Raw genomic sequence first — 15,390 nt, 5'->3', positions numbered from 1 at the left:
AGATCTTTTTTCATGTTTTCCACTCCCTCCGGGGTGTCCACTCTGTTGGAAATCTTGGTGTCATCCGCAAAAAGGCAAACTTTACCTTGTAACCCTTCGGCTATGTCACTCACAAATATATTGAACAGAACCGGCCCCAGCACCGATCCCTGAGGCACTCCACTACTCACCTTTCCTTCCTCCGAGCGAACTCCATTCACCACCACCCTCTGGCGTCTGTCCGTCAACCAGTTCCTAATCCAGTTCACCACTTCGGGTCCTATCTTCAGGCCGTCTAGTTTATTTAAGAGCCTCCTGTGGGGAACCGTGTCAAAAGCCTTGCTGAAATCTAAGTAGATGACGTCCATAGCACGTCCTTGATTTAATTCTCCTGTCACCCAGTCAAAGAATTCAATGAGATTCGTTTGGCACGATTTCCCTTCGGTGAAACCATGTTGTCTCGGATCTTGCAACTTATTGGCTTCCAGGAAATTCACTATCCTTTCCTTCAGCATGGCTTCCATTACTTTTCCAATAACCGAAGTGAGGCTTACCGGCCTGTAGTTTCCAGCTTCTTCCCTATCCCCACTTTTGTGAAGAGGGACCACCTCCGCCATTCTCCAATCCCTCGGAACCTCTCCCGTCTCCAAGGATTTATTAAACAAGTCTTTAAGAGGACCCGCCAGAACCTCTCTGAGCTCTCTCAGTATTCTGGGGTGGATCCCGTCCGGCCCCATGGCTTTGTCCACCTTTAGCTTTCCAAGTTGTTGATACACACTCTCTTCCGTGAACGGCGCTCTATCCACCTCATTCTCAGGTGTACTTTTGCCAGTCCCTCTCGGTCCTTCCCCAGGGTTTTCTTCAGTGAAAACAGAACAAAAGTATCTATTTAGCAAATTGGCTTTTTCTTCATCATTTTCTACATAGTGTTTTGTTGTATCTTTTAGTCTCACAATTCCCTTTATAGTCTTTCTCCTTTCACTAATATACCTGAAGAAGTTTTTGTCTCCCCTCCTTACATTTCTAGCCATATGTTCTTCCGCTTGCGCCTTCGCCAGACGTACCTCTCTCTTGGCTTCTTTCAGTTTCATCCGGTATTCCTCCCCGTGTTCTTTCTCTTGAGATTTTCTATATTTCTGGAATGCTAACTCTTTAATCTTTATTTTCTCAGCCACTTGCTTAGAGAACCATATCGGTTTCCTTTTTCTCTTGCTTTTATTTACTCTCCTTACATAAAGGTCTGTGGCCCTGTTTATTACTTCTTTTAGCCTGGACCACTGTCCTTCCACTTCTCGTATGTCCTCCCAGCCCATCAGCTCCTTCCTCAGGTATTCTTCCATTTTGTTAAAGTCAGCTCGCTTGAAATCCAGGACTTTGAGTTTAGAGTGGCTGCCATCCACATGAGCCGTTACATCAAAACAAACCGTTTGATGGTCACTGTTTCCCAGGTGTGCAGCCACTCGGACATTTGACACACTATCCCCATTCGTGAGCACCAGATCTAACGTGGCTCCGTCCCTCGTGGGTTCGTTCACCATTTGTCTGAGCAGAGCACTTTGGAAAGCATCCACAATCTCTCTACTTCTTTCCGATTTTGCAGACGGAACCTTCCAATCTACATCCGGCAGATTAAAATCTCCTAACAACAGCACCTCTCTCTTCTTCCCCAACTTTTGAATATCAGCGATCAGATCTTTATCCAGTTCCTCCAATTGTGTTGGGGGTCTGTAGACAACACCCACGTGGACCAAGGTTTTATCCTCTCTTGTTAAGGTGATCCATATCGCTTCTTCCTTTCCCCACTTCCCTGTCATTTCAGTTGCTGCGATATCATTTCTCAGATACAGAGCTACTCCTCCACCTTTACGTCCCTCTCTATCCTTCCTAAAAAGATTATAGCCTGGTATGTTTACATCCCAGTCATGGGAACCATTGAGCCATGTCTCTGTGACTGCAACTATGTCCAAGTCATTCTCCAACATCAGGGCTTGAAGGTCATGAATTTTATTGCTTATACTGTGAGCATTTGTGGTCATTGCTTTCCAATTACATTTCCTAGTATGTGTTTTGGGTTTAGTGATTTGTGAGTGTCTTTTCTCTTTGGGTACCTTCTCCTCTTTTTGTTCCCTCTTCCTTGCTTTTTCTTTTGCTTCAATTTTAGTTTCAGGAACATCACAGTGCTGTAGTGGATCAAAAGAATTTTGTAGTGGCAACACTTGTGTGGGCGGATGTTTCTGTGTGACATGACGAATTCTGCCTGAGCCTACTGTGAACCATCTGTTCCTTTGTGGTTTTATTCTCTGAGGCAGTGGTGAAAAGTTATGATTCTGTACAGTCCTATAAGTTGCTTTAATTGCATCTAATTCTTGCATTACTTTATATAGCTCTTGTTTTAAAGTAGATAGCTGAAGGCAGATAGGACAAGCTTTAAGTTTCCAGATGATTGGCCTTGAAACCAAAGCAGCACAATCATTGCAGAGAATAAAAGTCATCCTGATTGGTTGAAATGGGTATGAACAGGTGTACTATGTTGGAGTATCCACCTGCAAGACTGCCTGTGTATGACTGTGGAGTAAAGTTAATAAGGTTTGGTTCGTCTATAAATGAGTGGACAACCCTGGGGTGGGTGGGTTGTGGGGAGGGTGGGTGGGATTATAAGTCCCAATGGGTCAGCTTAAGTGCTGCTATCAAGGGAATTCTCTAGTTGAATGGACCAAAATGGTAGTGTCTGATCCAGCACTTTACAATTTATTATACTTTTTAAAACTGCCCTAAGATATTAATAACTTTCCTTTTAAATAAATCTAGATATTGCCAATAATTATAGCAGTGCCAGCTATGTAAAAATGCCCCTCCCCTCTATCAGAGTTTGGCAGGAACAGAAAGAAAGACAGACAGACAGAAAGAGAGGTTTCCCAGTGCTAATTAAATTGATTAAGCAACAAGCCTTAAAAATTTTAGACAATATCAGGTATGTTTCTCACCTAATGCCAGTCAATTTGAGAAGAGTATAGGATTTAGGGTCAGAATAAACTCATACCATCTATTCACTGTCCTCACTCTGTATGCCAATAGATTATAGTAACATCGTTACCGATTTCTCAGCGTCTGCCAAATGGTTAAAAGGACATTGGTTGATTAAAAACATTCACTGTTACATTATATTGGAGTACCAGCAGTTACATATTGAGGACTAAATAACCAGCACCTGCGTGTCAAGTGGATGTAGCGACCAGGTGGAAAACCCGGCGCGTGTTATGGTGGTGAACACATGGAATTAAGTTGCTGTAATAGTCCATGAGGGACATTATGTGTAAACAATGTATTAAGACAAGTGAATGATAGTGAATGATGTTACTATAATCTATTGGCATACAGTGAGAACGGTGAATGGATGGTATGAGTGTATGTTTTTAAATGTAATAACAGTGTCACTTGTATATGAACGAATAAAAGTTGTTTCATATTTACAAATACTGGAGTTTGTATGTAAAAGAAGTTTAAATATACATGCTTGCCTTGTTGTTTTTTCATTCACTCCCACTGTGATTGCACTTTGTAGACCTAGGTTCATTGTATATATAATTGCCCTTAAATGGGGCACTTTCAGGGTGAGGGAAAATTTCCAGTTGACACACCTGAGCATACATTCTCGGGCAGATGCAATCGGGACAAAAGTCAATCCCCTATATTGCAACAGATCAGGAATATATCATTAACGATAATGACTTTAATAATAGGTTGCACTTGAGTTTTATCACCAGGGCATAAATATCACAACTTCATCAGGAGGTGCTCCAGAAGCCAGTGTAAGCTCAAGCCAGTCCATGAGCAGCATCCAGTTTCATCCTCTTTCCATCACCATGAACGCCTTTCTTACTGGTTTCTGTATCCTTTCTGCTCTAGTGGTCACAGGTGAGGCTCTTTCCTTGTGTTCTCTTTACAAACTGATTGCTTCTACTCTGTTGTAACATGCAGCACAGCAGAAAACTCTTGAGGTTGATATTCAAAGCACTTATGTTGTGGGCAGGGCTTTTTTTGAGAGGGTACTTGGGGGTACTGAGTACCGGCACTTTTTCTATTGTCTGCTAAAATTGACCCATTGTTCCCAAGTTTTAATGAAAGAGCTCAGGCTCTACACACCAATTCTGCCTTGTCATAGATTCTGTGACTGGTTGCAGGGGGCCTGGCTATTGTGGGATGGGTCCCTCAGTGATCACCTCACCCCTGAAGGGTGGCCTAGCTTTTGAGTACCGGCACCTTTTTTGCTAGAAAAAACGCACTGGTTGTAGGTGTCAGGGTCAATGGCCGAAGTGCTCTAAAAATATCCAGGCCACTTGAATGGGAAATTTTGGATGTATAAATTGTTATATGGCCAAAATTAGCCACCCAAAAAGGGATCAAGAACATTCCACACCAGATGATTGGCTTATACATCTAAGTACTGATATTCAGCTGCTTTGGCCCTCAATTTGCAAGCCCTAGTTGCATTTAATACATGGATAAATCGGCACTTAAATGTTTACAAAGCCAGGATATGCACATATCAAACTCAAGGGCATGCAGATAGCAAGAGGCCATGATCTGGACATGTCTTGGGCTGGCAAGTTCATAGATGTTTATTGCCCATTTCAAAGGGAACTAAACATCTATGTCCTAAAAGACTGATAGAGTTCTGCACCATAGAATTTAGGTGTTCAGTTTACTGAATAAAGGCATAAGTCAGTTAAGGCCAATTATTGATAGTTATCACCAATTAAGTGCCACTTTAGTGCCAATTAGTAAATTAAGTTACACTTCAAACTGGCCCTATTTTATAACTGTGTGCCAAATTGCACACCCAACTTTGGGTGCCATTTATAGAATTTGGGGATATGTGTCTAGGCAGCCTGCACAAATATCAGGCATAACTTGAAATGTATAATTTAGGCCAAGACCACAGAAAGCTAGGAGTACATCAACATAGCAACATGCAGGATTAAAAACACCATGCAAAATGCCAATATTTGCTGTTTCATTTTCTTCTATTTCTGGGGACATATATCAATAGAAATCAAACAAAATGAAAAATTAAGTAAAAAAAAAAGATTCTCATGGAATCAAAATCTCTCTAAACCTTTTTCTCATAGTATTCTTCAGGATATTTTTTATTCTCTTGAATTTGTGCTTTCCAAACTTATGCAGGCAATTTCCCTAGAAAAGCAAAATATGGAGAATAACATGAAAGGTACAAAATGACTTTATATTAAAGAAGACATTTTAATAGATGATTCTACATTTTGTACTCTAGGGGATGCTCTGAATTGTGAAGTGTGTTATGCTGAAAACAGGAGCTGTGAAAGCTCTTCACAAAGTTGCAATCAAGATAATAAATATGATGAATGTCAAAGCAGTACCACCGAAATCTATAACGGTAAGTGGATTATTATTTACAGGGATGGTTTAACTATATGCAATATGCAGACTAGGTGACCACTTAGGACAGTGCTTCTCAATTCTCTTCTGGATGCAAACCTAGCCAGTGAAGGTTTAGCCCTTCAGCAGGCTCTAGGCAAGCAAGCATGATGAGTTCCCCCCCCCCCCCCTCCATTGTAATATGCAGCACTGCTGATTTGAGGATAATGCAGAGAGATTAAGGAGAATAGACAGACCTCTGCAGGTTCTGGACCCCTGTCCCCAGTCTTTCTTCTGCCAGCAGCTGATTTAGCAGGGTAAGTCTACCTTGGAATCTATTGAATTAGCACAAATGAGAAACTTCTCCTAAATATTTGGGACCCAAGCACATGCATAGTTTGCCAGTGTCATAATCCTGCCCTATCAGTGTGACTTTAAGGATTACTAGAATGACAATGATTTCTAATGTTCCCAGATGGAAACATACCACTCCAGTCTTGATTTCATTACAACTGGTTACCAGTTGTAGTAAGAAAAATGTTTAAAGAATTGTTGCTTTTTTTTTAAGATTGTAAAATTAGATCTGCCTGTTCTTATGGCAGCATGTGATGTGTGCTTTTTTTTTTTTTTACTAGCAATCACATGATTTGATGACTATTCTCTCTTAGAGGATGGTTAAAAAATAATCCTTCACGACCTGTGCTTTCTTTCTTTATGGCCCACACACTGAAAGAGATGTCAAATATTTTAAGAAAAAAACTTGAATGCACAAAAAACAGCAAAGTGAACGATGGTTGTCAGAAGATCTTTATTCAACATAAACAACCCGACACAGACTGTGTTTTGGCTCTATGGTCTGCATCAGGGGTCTAATAACATATAAAACATAAAAATACATTAAAATTGATAAAACAACCAACATTTCAATAGATACATACAAATTAAAAAAAAAAAATATATATATATATATAATAAACTAGGAAAATAGGCCCATTTCTGAGAGAAATGAAACGGGCGCTAGCAAGGTTCTTGTCTGTCCCGTGCCCTCGCTCTGCAGCCACGCGGCGATTGTCATCTGTCCCCTGCCCCCCCCCTCCAGCCTCCCAGCGATTCTCCAGTGTCCCCTTCCCCCCCCCCCCCCCCGTAGCCATGAAGTGATTCTCTTCTGTACCCCTGCCCCCTCCCTCCTGCAGGCACACACTGATTCTCCCTTAGAGTTGCAGGGTTCTGTCCCCTGCCCCCCTCTCAAGGCACCCAGTGATTGTCCTCTGTCCTCTGCCCCCCCCCCCCCCCCCCCCCCCCGTCTCCAGGCACCCAGTGATTGTCGTTGTCAGAGAATTAGGTGAAAGCACACCACAAATTGAAGATGAGAAGACTTTTGAAAGGTTCTTATACTATGCACTCTTTGCCTCACCAGCTAAATGCACCTAGTGGGGAAGGCAATGAAATTTCCACTGAAAACATGCTGCTTAGTTGTCAGCCATTGACAGAGTAGGAGGTGAAAAGGAGCCTTGTAGGCTGTAGAAGGATTACATATAGGAGGAATTGTAAGGATCTGTCGCCTTCTCCTGCCTCCAGCAGACAAGCACTGTTAGTCTCTTGCTGTTCAGCATAAACAAAACTCCTATTAGCAGTGCATCCAGCGGAAAATCAGCTGATAGCTGTTGCAAAGGAACGGAGATAAAATTAAAAACACAGCGCGATAAGGCAAAGTGGCAAACTAACGTTGAGGCTGGCTCCCTCCCTCCCTCTTTCCTTGTCACGTTCAGGCTGGCTGGCTGCCTCCCTCCCTCCTACGTTCAGGCTGCCTGCCTCCCTCCCACGTTCGTGCGTGTAATGTATCGGTCCATGTCGTTCGGTTGCCTAGCATTGTTGGTGCTGTTTGATTGGTCCTCCGTGGCTCTGCCCTCGATGTCATGACGTTTGACGCGAGAGCAGGGCAGACAGTCATGCAACTGCGATCTACACCATGACGGAAGTTGGAGATTAGCGATGTGGCTTCATTAGAACGTTGGGGTTGTGAATTATGTCTGGAAAGGGCGTGGCTGAGGACAGGTCTATGAGTGAGGGTGAGTGGTGGTGACAGCCTAGGAGGGTGAGTGGTCCTGCCGGCTAACCCAGGAACAGTAGATTCAGTGCTTCACTGAACGTTGGAGGTGAGAATTATTTATATAGATAATACTTCAATAGATACTGATCAAAACAAATGGACCTAGCAGCAATAGAATAAATGAATGATTATAAAATATATAATCACATTTCATGAAGTATACATTAGAACATAACATGAACATATCAACATAGTCAATGATGTATAAAAAATAAATACAACATATCTGAAATTGTAATAATACAATATATCATCCATATGTTAGAGATCAATAACCAACATATGTACATAATAAAATTGCTATTATACAGTAAGGGCCTTGTTTACTAAGCTGCATTATGAGCACGTTAGTGTCTTTAATGCACGTTAACCATGTACATGCATTAACCATGATGCGCCTACAATATCCCTATAGGTGCGTACACGTTTAATGCACACACTAATTGTAGGCATGTTAAAAATGCTAACACACCTGTTTACTACACTGTGCACTGCTAAAAATTAGCATGCACTGATATAACCACCAATTTGACTAACCTTTTACCTCTTATTGTAACACTGTCTAATCCTTCATATATTTATTAAATACCATCATTACACCATACTTTCCAACATTAAAATCTCACATTCCCCCATCAAATCTTCAGGAGACCTTGTTCAAATAACATCAACAATTATTCATAGAACCATACATTTACAACATTTTTTTATATTCAATTTTATTCCAAATCATACCTTTAACAGCCGCATTAGAGCGCTAGGCACACCAAGGCATCCCTGTGCAATAGACGTGACAACCTCATGTAAACTTGGATAATACTACGTCTGACATACTTCCTCTTTTATAACGTCATTAATAGTGGCCAATCCACCTCTTTAAGACCATTTGGTTCCACAGTCCCCCAATTAAAGATCATTTGTTGCTCTCTACGAATTAATACCCTTTCAGGATTTCCCAATCAGCTTGCAAACTCACCAAAACGACAAATTTTAAATCCTCAACTGAATAATGTAATTGCAACCAGTGACCAACTAATGGGGTATCTATCTTCTTAAGTCTGATATTATTAAGATGTTGGTGTGCCTAGCGCTCTAAAGCGGCTGTTAAAGGTATGGTTTGGAGTAAAATTGAATATAAAAAAATGTTGTAAATGTATGGTTCTATGTATAATTGTTGATGTTATTTGAACAAGGTCTCCTGAAGAAGGAAAATGAAACATGGCCTGTGTTGAGACCTATTTGGTGATTGAATTGAATGACTCAGGTCTCCTTACTAAGATATGATTTGTGAAGATTTCACATCTGTTGGTGTATGAGATCAAGATTACAGCAGAGCTGTTTTTCATCATTTGGACTTAGCAGAGTTGACATTGGAATACATATCTTGGATACATCGAAGAACTGACAATTTCGAATGAGTAGGCAGTGTAGCCTAATGGGGTGCACCTGTTAAAGACTGGTATGGACAATTCATGATGTGGGACATTATTATATGTTAAGTCCAGATGATTGTTGTCTAAGGAGATTTGATGGGGGAATGTGAGATTTAATGTTGGAAAGTATGATGTAATGATGGTAATTAATAAATAATATATGAAGGATTAGACAGTATTATCTACTTAAATACATTAAGAGATAAAAAGTTAGTCAAATTGGTGGTTATGTGATACACGTGACTAATTAAATACACATATTTTCAAAGCACTTAGACTTACAAAGTTACATACAGGGGCATTTTCGATATGATGTCTAGTCCAACTTTGGACGTTTTGCTAAAACATCCAAAATTCAAGTGAGGAATATAGGGGGTCTTTTACTAAAGCTTAGCTCGCGTTATCTGCAGCAATTACACTGCAGAGTGTAACCCTTGCAGTGATAGAAAGTATGCACTAATGATACAAACACCCATTATATTTATATGGGGATCTCTAGCATTAGCACGTGATATAAAGTTTGCGCACCTTCTGCGTGGCTTAGTGAACAGGGCCCTAAAGATTACATATTGCACAAGTTCTAATACTGATGTATATATAAAATCTCAACCACATTATAATATAATCTATTCTCAACCTAATGGTCTAACAACATTAAAAAATAGATTCAAAATGCAGCTAGATGAAAACTGCATAGACAATTCATTTGCTTAAATACCAGAAAAATAATTTAGAACACCTGAATAAACAGAATATTACAAACCTTTAAAAAGATTATTAAGGACATTGAATGTGATGATCAGATATCTAAAATAAATAAATAATAAAACAATATCATAGTATCATTTGGCATCAAAAAATTCTAAACACAAACTTACAGTACTTGCTTCTCACTGAAATATAATGAGTAGCAAAAGGCAATTGCGAACTTAACATTTCCCAGAAACATTGGCACATCAGCCATAAAGACATCTAGCAAACAGGCATTTTCAAAACAAAAAGACAGATGTTTTTCTGTTTTCAAAATGGCTATGGGGGTCTTTTACTAAAGCTTAGCTCAAGTTATCTGCAGCAGGGCCCATAGGAATAAAATGGGCCCTGCTGCAGATAACGCGAGCTAAGCTTTAATAAAAGACCCCCTATATTCCTCACTTGAATTTTGGATGTTTTTAGCAAAACGTCCAAAGTTGGACTAGACATCATATCGAAAATGCCCCTGTATGTAACTTTGTAAGTCTAAGTGCTTTGAAAATATGTGTATCTGTAGATACAATGGAGTTAGTTGGAAAAAAAAAGACCTAATGTCTACGATTTGTTTTCTCAAAGAATAGTGCTAAATCACTGGCTGAAGGAGTCGGCTGAGCAAAATTGTCAACAGGATCTCTAGAGTATGAACAATTTGAAATAATAAGCATGAATTATTTAGTCCAGAAGTTATTTTCCTAGAATAACACGTTTGGCAGTACAAATCTGATATTCATAATTAGTGATGCATGTTTTCCAAGTGGCTCTACTGCCAAACTTTTTCTAATCTCCTACATTCACACTTTTTTAAAGCAATTCGGTAGAATACCAAGGAAAATCACAGTTTTTGCACCAAGTTATTTTAAAGGGGCTACTTTATCAGCAGCATGCATAAGATTCATGTTCCAATCAGATATTCTGGAATCCACATCACTAGTATTTAGTAAGGCAAAAGCAGGATGTAAAAAATCTGTGAAAGTATCTGCCTTACATTATTTGCCTCTATGTTGCTTCCTTGGATTTACCAATGCCGATTTCCTCATAGCTGAGTGCATGAGAAGATTAAAAGCAAAAAGAGATCAGATCAGACAGTAGGGGAGGTCACTACATCTGACAGAAAATTGTCAGTCTCAAACATATTAGTGACAGAGACCATCCAGAGAATGGGCAGCAACATAAGTCTGTCTAATGGGCCACCAATTTAATCCCAATTATAGCATAAAATCTGAAAAATATTTAACTAAAGGATCATCACTAGGGCTGCTCATCCATTAAAAGTTTTAATCGCATGATCGACCATGACTTAAAATTTTTGATCATGTGATTAATCACAAAGTATATCGTAATGATAGGGTAGACCGGACTGGTGGAGGGGTAGCATTGTATATTAAAGAGAGCCTTGACTCAGATAGATTACAAATTCAGCAGGACACAAATCACACCTTTGAATCACTGTGGGTTGAAATTCCATGTATAAAAGGGAAAAAAAATGGTGATAGGAGTGTACTACCGTCCGCCTCGCCAGGATGAGCAGGTAGACACAGAAATGATAAAAGAAATCAGAGACGCGAACAAAATGGGCAATGTGATAATAATGGGTGACTTCAATTATCCAAATATAGACTGGGTAAATGTAACATCGGGACACGCTACAGAGATACAATTCCTTGATGAAATCAAGGACAGCTTTATGGAGCAACTGGTGCAGGAGCCGACGAGAGAAGGAAAAATTCTAGACATGGTCCTTAGTGGAGCGCATGATCTGGTGAGGGACGTTATGGTACTGGGGCCGCTTGATAACAGTGACCATAATATGATCAGTTTTGACATCAACCTTGAAGTAACTGTACACAGAAAGTCAAATACATTAGCGTTTAACTTTAAAAAAGGAGACTATGATAAAATGAGAAGAACGGTAAAAAAAAAACTTAGGGGGGGCAACTGAGAGAGTAAAAACTGTACAACAGGCGTGGACGCTGTTCAAAAATACCATCCTGGAGGCCCAGGCCATACATATTCCGCGAATTAGAAAAGAAAGACGGAAGTCCAAAAGACACCCGGCCGGGTTGAAAAGTGAGGTGAAGGAAGCTATTAGGGCTAAAAGAAACGCCTTTAGAAAATGGAAGAAGGAACCATCTGAAAATAACAAGAAACAGCATAAGGAGTGTCAAAGCAAATGCAAGGCGCAGATTAAGAAGGCCAAGAGGGAGTATGAAAAAAAGATAGCATTAGAGGCAAAAAAACATAGTAAAAATTTTTTTTCGGTATATTAAAAGCAGGAAGCCGGCAAAAGAATCGGTTGGGCCGCTGGATGACCGAGGGGTAAAAGGGGCGATCAAGGAAGACAAAGACGTAGCGGAGAGACTGAATGAATTCTTTGCTTCGGTCTTCACCGAGGAAGATTTGGGTGGGATACCGGTGTCGGAAATGGTATTTCAAGCGGACGAGTCGGAGAAACTTACTGACTTCACGGTAAACCTGGAGGACGTAAATGGGCAGTTCGGCAAACTGAAGAGTAGCAAATCTCCTGGACCGGATGGTATTCATCCTAGAGTACTGATAGAACTGAAAAACGAGCTTGCGGAGCTACTGCTAGTGATATGCAACTTATCCATAAAATCGAGCGTGGTACCGGAAGATTGGAGGGTGGCCAATGTAACGCCCATTTTTAAAAAAGGCTCCAGGGGAGATCCGGGAAATTATAGACCGGTGAGTCTGACGTCGGTGCCGGGGAAAATGGTAGAGGCTATTATCAAAAACAAAATTACAGAGCACATCCGAGGACATGGATTACTGAGACCAAGTCAGCATGGCTTTTGTGTGGGGAAATCTTGCCTGACCAATTTACTTCAATTCTTTGAAGGAGTGAACAAACATGTGGACAAAGGGGAGTCAGTTGATATTGTGTATCTGGATTTTCAAAAGGCGTTTGACAAGGTACCTCATGAAAGGCTACAGAGGAAATTGGAGGGTCATGGGATAGGAGGAAATGTCCTATTGTGGATTAAAAACTGGTTGAAGGATAGGAAACAGAGAGTGGGGTTAAATGGGCAGTATTCACAATGGAGAAGGGTAGTTAGTGGGGTTCCTCAGGGGTCTGTGCTAGGACCGCTGCTTTTTAATATATTTATAAATGATTTAGAGATGGGAGTAACTAGCAAGGTAATTAAATTTGCTGATGACACAAAGTTATTCAAAGTCGTTAAATCGCGACAGGATTGTGAAAAATTACAAGAGGACCTTACGAGACTGGGAGACTGGGCGGCTAAATGGCAGATGATGTTTAATGTGAGCAAGTGCAAGGTGATGCATGTGGGAAAAAAGAACCCGAATTATAGCTACGTCATGCAAGGTTCCACGTTAGGAGTTACGGACCAAGAAAGGGATCTGAGTGTCATCGTCGATAACACACTGAAACCTTCTGCTCAGTGTGCTGCTGCGGCTAAGAAAGCGAATAGAATGTTGGGTATTATCAGGAAAGGTATGGAAAACAGGTGTGAGGATGTTATAATGCCTTTGTATCGCTCCATGGTGCGACCGCACCTTGAGTATTGTGTTCAATTCTGGTCGCCGCATCTCAAGAAACATATAGTAGAATTGGAAAAGGTGCAGCGAAGGGCGACTAAAATGATAGCGGGGATGGGACGACTTCCCTATGAAGAAAGACTAAGGAGGCTAGGGCTATACAGCTTGGAGAAGAGACGGCTGAGGGGAGACATGATAGAGGTATATAAAATAATGAGTGGAGTGGAACAGGTGGATGTGAAGCGTCTGTTCACGCTTTCCAAAAATACTAGGACTAGGGGGCATGCGATGAAACTACAGTGTAGTAAATTTAAAACAAATCGGAGAAAAATTTTCTTCACCCAACGTGTAATTAAACTCTGGAATTCGTTGCCGGAGAAAGTGGTGAAGGTGGTTAGCTTAGCAGAGTTTAAAAAGGGGTTGGACGGTTTCCTAAAGGACAAGTCCATAAACCGCTACTAAACGGACTTGGAAAACTCCAAAATTCCAGGAATAACATGTATAGAATGTTTGTACGTTTGGGATGCTTGCCAGGTGCCCTTGGCCTGGATTGGCCGCTGTCGTGGACAGGATGCTGGGCTCGATGGACCCTTGGTCTTTTCCCAGTATGGCATTACTTATGTACTTATGTACATAGAGCACCCCTTCAGATTTCCTCCTGTACAGTGCAATATATAGATAGCAGATGTAAATTCTCAAAACTGACATATTTCAATTACTAAACTACACATAAAATAATTTCTTTCACCTTTGTAGTCTGGTGATTTTATCTTTGAATTATCTTGCTCACTGTCTCTGGTTCTGTTTTCCTGTACTTAGAACTCTGTTTCATGGACCTACTGTCTATTCACTATTTCTTTTTCTTTTCTTTTTTTCTCTTCCTTCACTTCTTGCCCTATATCCATCTTTCACATTCAACTTTCTTCCATTTTTCTTCTTCCTGCTCAAAACTATCTAGTTTCTATCTCTTCCCTTTCCTCCATGCCCACCATCTCCTTCTTTCTCTCTTCCCTTCTATGGACACCATCTTATCCCATCTCTCTTCTCTCCACAGGCACAATGTCCTCCCATCTTCCTCTCCTTCCTTCCATGGGCACCATGCCCTCCCATCTTCCTCCCCTTCCCTCCCTGGGCACTATGTCTTCCCATCTTTCTCTCCTCCCCTCCATAGACACAATGTCCTCCCATCCTCGGGCACCATCTCCTCTCCTCCATGGGCACCATCTCATTCTTTCTTCCCTTTCCTTTCCCTCCTCTCCATAGACACCATCTCCTCCCATCTCTCTTTCCTTCTCTCCCCTTCTCCTTCTCTCCACTCTCTTGTTTCATCCTCCTCCCCTCCGCTCCATGGGCACCATGTCCTCCCCTCCTCGGCCACCATCTCCTCTTCTCTCCTCTCCCCGGGGACATTCATCTCCCTTTTAGTTTTTTTCCATTCCCTCTATCAAGGATCTCTCACTAATGAGGAAAGCAGTGTGCAGTGCACTTGTGAACTGGAAGTGACCACAGAGGTACGAGCCCATGGCACTTCTGGACCTGAGCAAAGCAGGAGAGGCTCTAGGTAGCAGCATTGGAGCCCAGAAGAGGAGGCCTGACATAGAAGCCTGTGCTCTCTCACTAATGCTGCTTCTACCTGCCTCCTCCAACCTTGCATTTAATGCTGAAGGCAGGCTGTGTCTCCATCACTCGAAGTTGCACTCTCTCAGTAGCATCCCACCTCCTTTGACAGAACTTCTGCTTCCACGCGGGATGCTACAGAGAGACTTCAGGTGACAGAGACGCAGCCTGCCTTCAGCATTAAACGCAATGTTGGAGGAGGCATGTAGAAGCAGTATTAGTGAGAGAATGCAAGCCTTCTTCACAGGGCCACCTCTTCTGGGCCCCAACACTACTGCTCAGAGCCTCTCCTGCCTTGCCCCGATCCAGAAGTGCCACGGGCTCATACCTCCGCTGTCACTTCTGGTTCACGGGTGCACTGCACGCGGCTCTGCTTCCCTCACACTGCCTTTTGCCACAAAAGCAGTGATCTGTGCATCTTAGGTGAGCAAGTTTGAATGATTATGGTTGGGCGGGAGAGAGCTGCCCTTTAACGTGCGTTAACATTTTTAACACATGCTAAACATTTAGGGGCCCTTTTACTAAGGCACGCCTACAAGTGGCCTGTGCTGGTGTAGGCATGTGTTTTGAACATGTGCAGGTCAATTT

At 41.5% G+C, this 15,390-nt stretch overlaps 1 protein-coding gene across 2 annotated transcripts in view; it reads left to right on the top strand.

The window, feature by feature from the left end:
• LOC115476675 (phospholipase A2 inhibitor and Ly6/PLAUR domain-containing protein-like) overlaps positions 1 to 15,390 on the top strand; it is a 52,989-nt gene that overhangs the window by 17,931 nt on the left and 19,668 nt on the right. The window contains exons 1-2 of one of the 2 annotated variants that reach the window (XM_030213185.1): positions 3,762 to 3,894; positions 5,270 to 5,392. In XM_030213185.1, coding sequence (XP_030069045.1) covers positions 3,807 to 3,894; positions 5,270 to 5,392 — 211 coding nt within the window. In that variant the 5' untranslated portion in view covers positions 3,762 to 3,806. Of the gene's footprint in view, positions 1 to 3,761; positions 3,895 to 5,269; positions 5,393 to 15,390 lie in introns of those variants that run through there. The other variant, XM_030213184.1, reaches the window with a different exon arrangement.

The sequence above is a fragment of the Microcaecilia unicolor genome, chromosome 8, assembly GCF_901765095.1.
Source record: "Microcaecilia unicolor chromosome 8, aMicUni1.1, whole genome shotgun sequence".
In the NCBI taxonomy this organism is placed as follows: Eukaryota; Metazoa; Chordata; class Amphibia; order Gymnophiona; family Siphonopidae; genus Microcaecilia; species Microcaecilia unicolor.
This window is presented reverse-complemented; position numbering and strand designations above follow the sequence as displayed.